Consider the following 12,377-nt stretch of genomic DNA (forward strand, 5'->3'; position numbering starts at 1 on the left):
GAAAATTCGAAAGTAAAAACATCCAGTTTGACAGCAGGATGTTGCTTCTGGAATTTTTCCATATTAAAACTACTCAATAGCTCGGTCGTTAGAACTTCGGCCTCACACGCGTGGGGGCCACGGTTCGAGCCTCCTAGAGCCTAGCTTAATGGAAAGCGCTCCTTATGATTTTCACCTGGAGAGAGGCAAGTGGAACGTCGACTGTGACCCTACAAAGGGTGTTTTATTCAACTGTGCCAACGAAGTGGCTGTGGGCCCTCGTTTGTTGACGCTGATCAAATCTATAGTATCCAGTGAGGCGAGTAAGTGTAACAGAAATGAATATCTCTGGTTACCCTATAAAGATAGTGAATATAGTGAACAGACTGTGATGGAGCCCTGTATCGAAACTGACCCAGGCAGTGAAACCGACCGTCGTAATATCTTCTTCCGTACTCACCTAATTGGGCTTGCGGGGGTTGAACTCTGGCTCTTTGGTCCCGCCTCTCAACCGTCAATCAACAGGTGTACAGGTTCCGTGGCAGTGAATCAGTGCACTGGACACTGACATAAGGCTGCCGGGGAAAAGGGTACATCTCGCAGAACGATGAGGGTCAAGGGAAATCCAGTGTTGACACCAGCGTTGGACGCCCTGCAGAATGTGTTCCTCCCCATGTGGGTCGAGAGGATGGGCGTGGGGTCACTAAGTTAAGTACTTCCTTGGGTCTGTGTTACCCAAGGAAGGAAGAGGATAAGTATGACGCCAGAGAGCAGCCAGGGATGTGCTGGCGGAACTTCAGTGAGCTGGTGACACATGGGAACTACAAATCACTGAAGACATCATAATTTCCTAGCTAAGTAAACCGCCCTCCCCTTCCCTCCTTGTCGAATAGGCGTTCTCAAGGGAACGCGTAAGAATTTATCATTAAATATGTATACCCTCAAGTGGTAGAATACATTGAGACTGTACATGGGAATAGAGTAACGTTAATATTAATGACGGTCGAAAGCGGCCGTTGATTGCAGACGTGATAGACGCTATATCCAAGACAAATTATTAATTATTTATGTATTTCTTTGGTCCGTAAATGTTCTTTTAAGTTTTAAACGCTGTGTTTATATGTATCTTCACTACGGTTATGCTACGTCAATTTATATGTGGAAAGCCTGACCGTAAGGTACTGACCACTCGAGGTCAGGAATAAAAATTTATGAAATCGAGGAACGTAGCCTCATGTTCAAGAGGACTAGGGAATAAAAATTTATGAAATCGAGGAACGTAGCCTCATGTTCAAGAGGACTAGGGAATAAAAATTTATGAAATCGAGGAACGTAGCCTCATGTTCAAGAGGACTTGCGCAGAGAATTGAAGTCATTTCTTCCGCGCTGGGCGCAGCTGAGAACCCAAATGATCACAGGATAGCCAGGTGTCCGAGGTAGACACCACCTGTTCTCTGGGGACAGAAAGTAGCCTAGTGAGTCCCCCAAAGGTGCTACGAGGTCCCCGTGTTTTGGGCCTGGTGTACACGGGGGTTAAGCGCCGACTTTATCACGAGGGAAAGTGAGTACAGAGCCCACAGTTAAGATACTGTAAAGAAAGCAGTGACGGAGTGTCACTGGTGGAGCTCGAAGAGAGACTGCTCTTTGTCTTCCCCCTGATACATGATATTAAGTAAATATTTCTTAGTCTCTCTTTTAAACTCGTTGGGAAATGTACAGCTTTTTATTAACACTGGATGTCATTCCACAATTTGGAACCCTTGGTTTGCAATGCAATTCTGCTTTGGTTGAGTCTTATTCAAGGAATATCAAAGCTATATTTGTTTCTCATGTGGTGACCGTGAGTTCTATTACAGCCTCATAGGAAGTGCTTAAGGTCCGGACTGGCATTGCAATTCAGAGTTTTATAGATGTAGAGAACCCTTGAGAGTATGTGCAGAGACTTGATATTTAACATGTCCAAGGAGTTCAGTAAGGGAGCAGAATTGTGTTTAATTCGTTATTTACAATATTAGAGAATGTGGGTTTGGGTTTGAGCTGATGAAGGTAGTATCGTCAACAAATTATTGGTTTAAGAACATTGGAGACATTCGGCAAGTCACTGATGACTATAAGAAATATAAGAGGCCCTAGGATACTGCCCTTTGGCACTCCTACGATTAATGTTAGAGTGGGGGAAGGTTATGTCATTGATGGCCACATACTGGTGTCTGTCACTAAGATATGATCGAAGATAGTTCAGAGCAAGGCCTCGGATTCCATAATGATGAAGTTTAAGTAGGAGGTAATGATGATTTACAGCATGAAAGGCCTTTCTCAGAACAAATCCACATGGGCCGTGACGTGGATTCGAACCTACGTCCAAGACCTTTCTCGGGTCAATGCAGAGGCCAATTGGGCACTCATCTTTGTCAAGGGCTTAGTAGATTATATTAAGCAGACTAATAATGGCATTATTGGTATTCTTTTGGGAACGGAAATCAAATTGGCAGGGACTTAATATGTTGAATTTTACAAAGTAGGAGGTTATGTTGAGTTGATTTCGGGGCTTTAGTGTCCCCGCGGCCCGGTCCTTGACCAGGCCTCCACCCCCAGGAAGCAGCCCGTGACAGCTGACTAACACCCCAGGTACCTATTTACTGCTAGGTAACAGGGGCATAGGGTAAAAGAAAGTCTGCCCATCGTTTCTCGCCGGCGCCCGGGATCGAACCCGGGACCACAGGATCACGTGTCCAGTCTATTGTCCGCTCGGCCGGCCGGCCCCCCTACTCCAACAGGAGTAGAGCTGTTTGTAAATAATTTTTCCAAATGTTTTTGAAAGTATAGGTTGATTTGATATTGGTCTGTAACTGTTTGTCAGCTGTCTCGCCTCTTTTATGAACTGAAGTTACTTTTGTTTTTTAAGGATATCTGGAAAAGTATGACACTAGAGAATTGTTGAATAGCAGAGCTATGGGTGGTGCAAGGGCATCTTCTTGAGGTTATCTTGAGATGATTTCGGGGCTTAGCGTCCCCGTGGCCCAGTCCTCGACCAGGCCTCCTTTTTGTTATACATCCCCTAGGAAGCCCGTAGCAGCTGTCTAACTCCCAGGTACCTATTTACTGCTAGGTAACAAGGGCATCAGGGTGAAAGAAACATTTTGCCCATTTGTCTCCGCCTCCACCGGGAATTGAACCCGGAACCTCAGAACTACGAATCCGAAGTTCTGTCCACCCAGTTGTAAGGCATTGGAGGCACTCTTGTATACCATAGATGTTATTTCACTAATGTTCCCGAATTTTGTTTTAAGTGATTGAGTTATGTATATAATGTCTGTCGGGCTGACTGGTAGGAGTAGAGAGTTAGGATAGCTGCCGTAAGATATTAGTAACATGTGTCTAGATCTCTGGAATGTTTCTGGCAAGGTTAGCACAAATTGATGAAAAGAAGCTATTGAATTCATTGACCTTTTCTAAGTTTGTTGCAAGTGTGTAACCATCTTTGGAGAATTTTATCTGCTTGTTATGTAATTGTTATTTAGCTCCTAAGATGTTAGAAATGGCTTACCATGTGTTTTTCATATTTTCTTTTGCTTCTTTGAATCTATTGTCATAATAGAAAAGTTTGCCTCTTATTACGGTGGTAAACATTGATGAGTACCTTTTAACTAGTTCTGTTAAAGTTCTGGGGCCAGATTCACGAAGCAGTTACGCAAGCACTTACGAACGTGTACATCTTTCCTCAATCTTTGACGGCTTTGGTTACATTTATTAAACAGTTTACAATCATGAAAACTTCCCAATTAACTGTTGTTATTGTTATAAACAGCCTCCTGGTGCTTCCGAGCTCATTAACTGTTTAATAATTGTAAACAAAGCCGCCAAAGATTGAGAAAAGATGTTCAGGTTCGTAAGTGTCTGCGTAACTTCTTCGTGAATCTAGCCCCTGTTCTGTTACTAGGCTTACCAACTTTCTGTTCTGTTACCAACCAACTTTAAGGTAAACGTATGGCATTATATTTGCGAGTCCGCGCATGTAAATGATTCTCATTTATAGTAAAGATATTAATACAAATGTTAACTTAAAACACCCACCATTTTTTCCTTGAGAAAGTTGATGACTGTGTTGATGAGGCTGTGAGGAGGCGCCGGGCGGCAGCGGACGTAATGCTTCACAATCTCCGGGTCTGAGAACGTCATATCAGCCATTGTCCTCCACTCTAACAATTACAACAAATACAATTTGTAACATTACTGAGACATTATACACCTCACCCCAGGTCGGGGGAGTATACCTCCCTCACCTCAGGTCGGGGGAGTATACCTCCCGCACCCCAGGTCGGGGGAGTATACCTCTCTCACCCCAGGTCGGGGGAGTATACTTCCCTCAACCCAGGTCGGGGGAGTATCCTCCTTCACCCCAGGTCAGGGAGTATACCTCCCTCACCCCAGGTTGGGGGAGTATACCTTCCTCACCCCAGGTCGGGGGAGTACACCTCCCTCACCCCAGGTCGGGGGAGTATACCTCCCTCACCCCAGGTCGGGGGAGTATACCTCCCCCACCCCAGGTCGGGGGAGTATACCTCCCCCACCCCATGTCGGGGGAGTACACCTCCCCTCACCCCAGGTCGGGGGGAGTACACCTCCCCCACCCCAGGTCGGGGGGAGTACACCTCCCCTCACCCCAGGTCGGGGAGAGTATACCTCCCTCACCCCAGGTCGGGGGGAGTACACCTCCCCCACCCCAGGTCGGGGGGAGTACACCTCCCCTCACCCCAGGTCGGGGAGAGTACACCTCCCCTCACCCCAGGTCGGGGAGAGTATACCTCCCTCACCCCAGGTCGGGGGGAGTATACCTCCCTCACCCCAGGTCGGGGGGAGTATACCTCCCCCACCCCAGGTCGGGGAGAGTATACCTCCCTCACCCCAGGTCGGGGGGAGTATACCTCCCTCACCCCAGGTCGGGGGGAGTATACCTCCCCCACCCCAGGTCGGGGAGAGTATACCTCCCCCACCCCAGGTCGGGGAGAGTACACCTCCCCTCACCCCAGGTCGGGGAGAGTATACCTCCCTCACCCCAGGTCGGGGGGAGTATACCTCCCTCACCCCAGGTCGGGGGGAGTATACCTCCCTCACCCCAGGTCGGGGAGAGTATACCTCCCTCACCCCAGGTCGGGGGGAGTACACCTCCCCCACCCCAGGTCGGGGGGAGTACACCTCCCCTCACCCCAGGTCGGGGAGAGTACACCTCCCCTCACCCCAGGTCGGGGGGAGTATACCTCCCTCACCCCAGGTCGGGGGGAGTATACCTCCCCCACCCCAGGTCGTATACGACAGTAAGTGAAGAAAATAATGTTTATAAAAAGATGAGGAGGCTACCTTGGTTGAATCTCATCAACAGAATATGGGAGACAAGAACTCGGCCACTCTCCTGGAATAGTAGAATTATAGTTCCCATTCCAAACCCCAAAGCCCCAGGAAATCCAAGACCCATCTCATTAAAGTCCCAAGATAATAGAACAATAAATAGAATTTTAACAAATATTTTGACCAAAAGCCTATTTATAATCTTTCAAGTGTTCGGACATCAAGTTTCATGTTATATCTTTCATTTTGGTATCAAATTGTGTGCAATCTAAAGGCGCTTATTTTAAAACCACTACCAGATTGATCTGATGAAATTTAAATTTTTAACAAATATTTTAATGAGTGACTCAGTGCTGCGTCGTTGGAACCTATTCAGTAGAAGATTGAGTGACGAGATAGTCAGTCAGTGGAACCCGAAAGTGTATTAACAAGCTGTCTGGCTATAACTACGGAAAGAATGGTTCTTAATCGAATTGAATGGAAAGCCAATCCACTGCACCAAAATATGTTTGCTTACAGAAAAGGTGTTGGGACCACAGAATGCCTTACCTCCCTCCTGGATCACATCAATGACACACCTGGAATCCTTATTTTTCTGGACCTTGAAAAAGCCTTCGAGCTTTCCAATGCTTCAGCTACACTGTGCTGCCTGTATACAGATCGCTTCAGAGAAATGGAGGGTAGAAATAGCCTAAGCTACTCTATCCCTTTGAGATGTATTTATTGCTTATCTCAATAAACATACTTGAACTTGAATTCAGAGAAATCTTCAATATAGAACAAGTGCATGAACGGATAATCTGGTCAAGATTCTAGAGAAAGTGGACTTGAAATGGACCATTAAAAACAAAGGGGAAGATAGACCATATTAACACTTTCGGCAGCCTCCTCCATGGGAAGTATCTAGTCTAAAAGATAATCATTGAAGGATTACCAGTTCAAAAATCAGCATGTGACTCGCAGAGGCTCAAAGCAGTCATAGAACAACAAATGGAAACCATCTCAAGACCGACAACGACTCACATCTTCACAGATGGATCAGTTGATCAAGAAAGAGGCTCTGGTGTTCCAGCAGTTTACACTACCAACCATGAAGCTTACTGGAGCATGAATAGTGGCTGCTCAACATTGCAAACAATTACATGCCCTGAAAGAGGCCATAAATTATACAATTGAGAATAATTTACATAATGTCATTATTCATAACGACTCAAAATCTTCGCTCCAATCATTTAGCCAGATTCACGAAGAAGTTACGCAAGCACTTACGAACCTGTACATCTTTTCTCAATCTTTGGCGACTTAGTTTACAATTATTAAACAGTTAATGAGCACCAAAGCACCAGGAGGCTGTTTATAACAATAACAACAGTTGATTGGCAAGTTTTCATGCTTGTAAACTGTTTAATAAATGTAAACAAAGCCGTCAAAGATTGAGGAAAGATGAACACGTTCGCAAGTACTTGCGTAAGTGCTTTCGTGAATCTGGCCCCAGCTTATTACAGAAATCCTGCATATAGTAAAAGAAGCTCACAATCTAGAGTTACCAATCACCCTAAATTAATAGTGCAATCACTTGCACTAAAAGTAAATCTAAAGTAACGACACCAACAGCTACCTTAGGTTGGTAGCGTTGAGAGGCTGAGGGTTGGAGAGCGGTGGCGGGAGTGCGGTGCGGGCTTTGGGAGACCTTGCACCACACATCAGTGCTGTCACCGTGAGCAAGCGGCTCGTGGGGAGGAATGTGTTTAAGGAAGTGAGGCGGTGTGAGAAAATTCAGAATGAAACCATGAGGATAATTCTTGGAACCTCCGGGGGCCAGATTCACGAAAGCACTTACGAACGTGTACATCTTTCCTCAATCTTTGACGGCTTTGTTTACATTTATTAAACAGTTTATAAGCATGAAAACTTGCCAATCAACTGTTGTTATTGTTCTAAACAGCCTCCTGGTGCTTCGGAACTCATTAACTGTTTAATAATTGTAAACAAAGCCGCCAAAGATTGAGAAAAGATGGACAGGTTCGTAAGTGCTTGCGTAACTGCTTTCGTGAATCTGGCTCCAGATGCGCAAGAATTATCATCATGAGGGAGGAATTCTAAATTCTTTTTCAGAATTCCTGCTGAAGCAATAAGATGCTTATCTTAACATACCAAGAAGTTTAGGTAAGGTCGGTGTTTTCTATGAAGCTTTTCAAGGTAAAGTAGTATGTTTAGTATGTCACATATGCACGTATTTAATAAGTCAATATTGACTATACGAAAGTGCGAGAACGGGTTGATTCTATCACACTCTCAACCATATGTGATAGAATTGAGCAGCTCAATACTACCTTCTGTGTAAGGGTGATGAGGGATCCAATATCATCCTTGCTACTTAGAGAAGTTACTTACTACTTTACTTAGAGAAAAACTGACTAGTGCTGTTTGTAGGCGGGAAAGTGTTGCCAACGCACCAGCGGGCAACCTATATGCCAGCTGGCTGAGTAGCATTGTTGCCAATCTCATTAAACTATATATTCCTATTGTATCCAGCGTACTAGCCAATGGTATCCCATTATATCTGTACCCTGAAATACAAGTGTCTTACATGTTCATCAACAAAAAGAGCAAGAAAACCCCATCATTCCTGAAAGCAACAACACTTGAAACCATTGATTCCTTTATAAATAACCTACAGCCTCACGAGCACTATGCTTACGCTGATGGGTCTGTTCAAATGTCAACAGGTCTCACTGCAGCAGTCTGTAGAATATACAAAGACAACATATGCACACAGACCACAAGTGTGAGACTGAATAACTGTCTTAGCTGCACACATGCAGAATTAGCTGCACTACAACTTGGCACTAACGCAGTGAAGAACAGTGGAGGCGAAATAGTGACTATAAGCAATGAGTCATATATGTGCTGTCTTGTGCGAGAGCAGGTTGCTTGGACCCAAAATGGACCCTTGTGGTACCCCACTCACTTCATTTCTCCAGTCAGATTCGTTTCCATTTAGCATAAAAATTTGTTTTCTTTGTTCAGCCATTGTTTTATCCATTCTAGTATTTTACCAATTATTACATGGGCCTGTAATTTCCTTGCTAGTCTTTCATGTGATACCTTATCAAAAGCTTTAGCAAAGTCCACGTATACCACATCCACCGGAAGTCCTTTGTCTAAGTAGCTGGTTACCGTTTCCAAAAATGTGAGCAAGTTTGTAAGGCAGGATCTGTTTTTAACAAACACATGTTGTGTCGATTGTACAAGATTGTTCACTGTAAAATGGTGAATGATTCCCACCCTTATGATTCTCTCCGTGAGCTTGCCTCTGTGTGATGTCAAGCTGATAGGCCGGTAGTTTTCGGTTTAGCTCTTTCTGCCTTTTTTTTTTAATAGGGGTGACATTTATATATTTCTATTCAAGGGGGGACTATCCCTTGGTCCAAAGATTTTGTGAAAAGTATTTTCAGCGGTAGGCATAGTTCTTCTGCCAATTCCTTTATAACTCTGGATTGAATTCCATTCACATCTTGGGCTATCTTCTTGAGATGTTATCGGAGCTTAGCGTCCCCGCGGCCCGGTTCTCGGCCAGGCCTCCTTTTTATTACACCCCCCCCCCCCCCAGGAAGCAGCCCGTAACAGCTGTCTAACTCCCAGGTACATTTTTACTGCTAGGTAACAGGGACATCAGGGGTAAAACAAACATTTTGTTCATTTGTCTCCGCCTCCACCGGGCATCGAACCCGGAACCTCAGGAATACGAATCCGAAACGCTGTCCACCTAGCGGTCAGGCTCTTGAGTCTTTCAGTTTGTCAATGTTCTTCCTGATTATTTCGCATGTTATGGGTATATCCCTAAATTCCTTCTCACCTCCTGCATACAGTTGTGTGGGTGATGGGATGTCATCTAACCCTCTTAGTGTTAACACTGATGTAAAATATTAATTTAGAGCATTTGCTGCTCTTTTGTGGTCCTTTATAACTTGGTTAGTCTCATCTGTTAAGGGTTCCAACCATGTGTAAATATTTCATTCAAAATGATCTGCTACCAGAAATTTTAGCCAAATATCCCCAGTTTGCTAACTGTAGGTAGTAACTAAGTGATTGTAACCTCTCCACCGCTGCCCACTGGATGGGGGGCGGTGTGCAGGACAAACATGTCAATTGTGACACTAGGCTCTCCACATATGTCAGTTGCTTAATTTAGAAACTGTACTTGTGGTCGATCTCGAACCCATTGTTGATGTGACGACTTTTACTGAATTTTGTAACTAGCTCATCAAGATTGTAACTTGCTTAAATAAATGAATTGTGGGGTTCAGTCCCTGAGCCCATTATGTGCCTCTGTAACCCTTTCCACTACCGCCCACAAGATGGGTATGGGGTGCATAATAAATGAACTAAACTAACTATTAAGGGTCCTACAGAGTCCTTTGTTTTGGTTCAACTTCTTATATATATACTCTCATAAACCCAATATTCTTCTTGTATAAATCAACAACATCTTCTTGTATAAATCTTCTTGTATAAATCAACAAATGCTCATTTTATAGCCTGTGTCATTCATCTTGTTCCCTTTCTCCTTTTCGGCATATTTTTGAAATTTTGTCATGAGGCTTTCATGCAATGTTCCCCTCTACTCCCTATGATGTGTTTTCCAGTTCTTCGCTCATTCTTTGACATTGTGTAATCTTTCATATATAATAGGGAAGCAGCACATTGCTATGTATACCTAAGTTTGTTAAAACAAAGACATTATTTGAGAGGAATCTTATAGAAACTGGTGAAAGATAATTGTAATATAATACATGTACTATTAAGTTTTAGTCTAGCATTTAGTCTTAATTAGTATTAAGTTTTAGTCTAAGTTTGTCCCCCACACCTTGCCCGGAACGCTGTACTTATTAGTGGCTTCAGGCATTGTATGTACGAGTTCTATCTATTAATGTTTGTATAACTCATTTTCAATATATGTACCTTTACCTGAATCTTATCTAATATTTCCATGATTCGGTGCTTACCTCTTACTAAGATCATTAAGTTATTATTTGGTCAAATTTAATTTATTTTTTGTATAGAGGCAGGTATTTTCTCCCCTGATTCCATGTATGACTAATCATCCTGTGAGATGAGAATATTAGATGAACTAATAGCTAGTTTTTTATCTACACTGTAATCTTTCATATAGAATAGAGTAGCAGGACATAAGCTTGTTACTAAAAATCATTCCTTGATAGTCTCCTTGATGGTAATCTAGAAAGTCAGTATAATTTATCTGTGTGTGGGGTTTCTATATTTGTAGTCGACCTTAAAATATGGCGATCACATGAGGCGGTAACCAAACCACACACTAGATATTGAAATTGAAACTGAAATAAGTTTATTGAGGTAAAATACACATAAAGGTATGAGGTAGCTCAAGTTATTCTCACCCCGTTCAGTACAACGTGTTCATACATATATAGACACACATCACAAACAATAAACATATTGCCGAACATTCTGAGAGATGAACATATACAATATTGAAGAGGCTACGACGTTTTGGTCCGTCCCGGACCATTATGAAGTCGATTGTGTGTGGTTTGGTCAAACCACACACAACCACTAGTTTGATAATTATAGTGTGTGGGTTGGTAAACATTTTTTCATCCACGTTAGTTTTAGTTAGTTTAGTTCATTTATTATGCACCCCATACCCATCTTGTGGGCGATAGTGGATAGGGTTACAGAGGCACATAATGGGCTCAGGGACTGAACCCCACAATTCATTTAGCTAAGCAAGTTACAATCTTGATGAGCTAGTTACAAAATTCAGTATAAGTCGTCACATCAACAATGGGTTCGAGATCGACCTCAAGTACAGCCACCTGAGCGTTAGTGGCCCTCAGGTAAAAACATTACTGACAGGGAAGCACTAATAAGTAGCTCTCTAAGATTTTTTTTTTTTAGATTAAGTACCTGCCCGAAACGCTGCGCGTACTAGTGGCTTTACAAGAATGTAATTACTATGCTATGTATCCTCACAATCCCAATGTACCTTCTTGTATATATATAAATAAATAAATTAAAAACAAAATACTCTGTGCATTACAGATCTCAAAACAAGTTGGCCGTAATAAATATTACTTATAATTTATTCTCACAGATCGATTGTAAAAATGTAAAAATATAAATGCATTTGCATTTAAAATTCTTGTAAAAATGAATTTAAAATCCTTGTAAAAATGTAAATGCATCTTTGTGGTAGTTTGAGTGTGTGAATATGGTGAGTTGGTATGGTTTAGGCTGGTAGTACTGTTCCGAACCTTAATGGAATCTGACCCATATATCAATCAGGTCAACCCATGTGTTGCGTTTCCAAAAGGGTCGCCTATGTTAGAATCTGTGAACGCCCTAGTAATATTGTTGAAAACATCTTAATAACTTATTAAACCAAAGATCTTTTTATGTCAGAAGAACGGCAGAAACTGGATCTATATATGAAAACTCTTTCAGGACAAAATTTAAAGTAAAACTAAAGATATTTGTAGTTGTATAAAAGTTGCATTTTTCATCGGTCGTAGAGCCGGAAATCCGCAATATTCATCTCAGAACAATGCTTATTTCACGCAGAATCGTTAATAAACGTAAGATTTTTATACGTCTCAAGAAAGATAGAAACATAATCTTCATTTTAAATGCCTTACCATGGGCATATTTGTATTTAAAGCGAAGATACGTGTATTTTTCTAATCGGCGAGCTCCGATCCCGCACAGATCGAGCAACGGAGTAACTCTCTCTCAGAACAATGCTTATTTCACGTAAATTCGTTAATAAACGCAAATGTTTTTATATGTGTTGAGAAAGATAGAAATATAAGCTTCATTTTAAATACTTTACCATAGATATATATAAAGTTTTAATGAAGATACATGTGTTTTAATAATCGCCGAGCTCCGACCCCGCACAGACTGATCGACAGAGCAACTCTCTCAGAACAATGCTTATTTCACGTAAATTCATTAATAAACACATATGTTTTATTTGTCTCAAGAAAGATAGAAATATAAGCTTCATTTTA

The 12,377-nt window shown here is 42.4% G+C and overlaps 1 protein-coding gene across 1 annotated transcript in view; it reads right to left on the reverse strand.

The window, feature by feature from the left end:
• The window catches only part of LOC123746667 (putative methyltransferase DDB_G0268948), a 29,416-nt gene extending 25,242 nt beyond the window's left edge, over window positions 1-4,174 (reverse strand). Inside the window, exon 1 of the mRNA XM_045728332.2 lies at window positions 4,054-4,174. Coding sequence (XP_045584288.2) covers window positions 4,054-4,167 — 114 coding nt within the window. The 5' untranslated portion in view covers window positions 4,168-4,174. The remainder of the gene's footprint in view (window positions 1-4,053) is intronic.
• Between the last annotated feature and the right edge of the window lie 8,203 nt (window positions 4,175-12,377).

Source organism: Procambarus clarkii, chromosome 85 (assembly GCF_040958095.1).
Source record: "Procambarus clarkii isolate CNS0578487 chromosome 85, FALCON_Pclarkii_2.0, whole genome shotgun sequence".
NCBI lineage: Eukaryota > Metazoa > Arthropoda > Malacostraca > Decapoda > Cambaridae > Procambarus > Procambarus clarkii.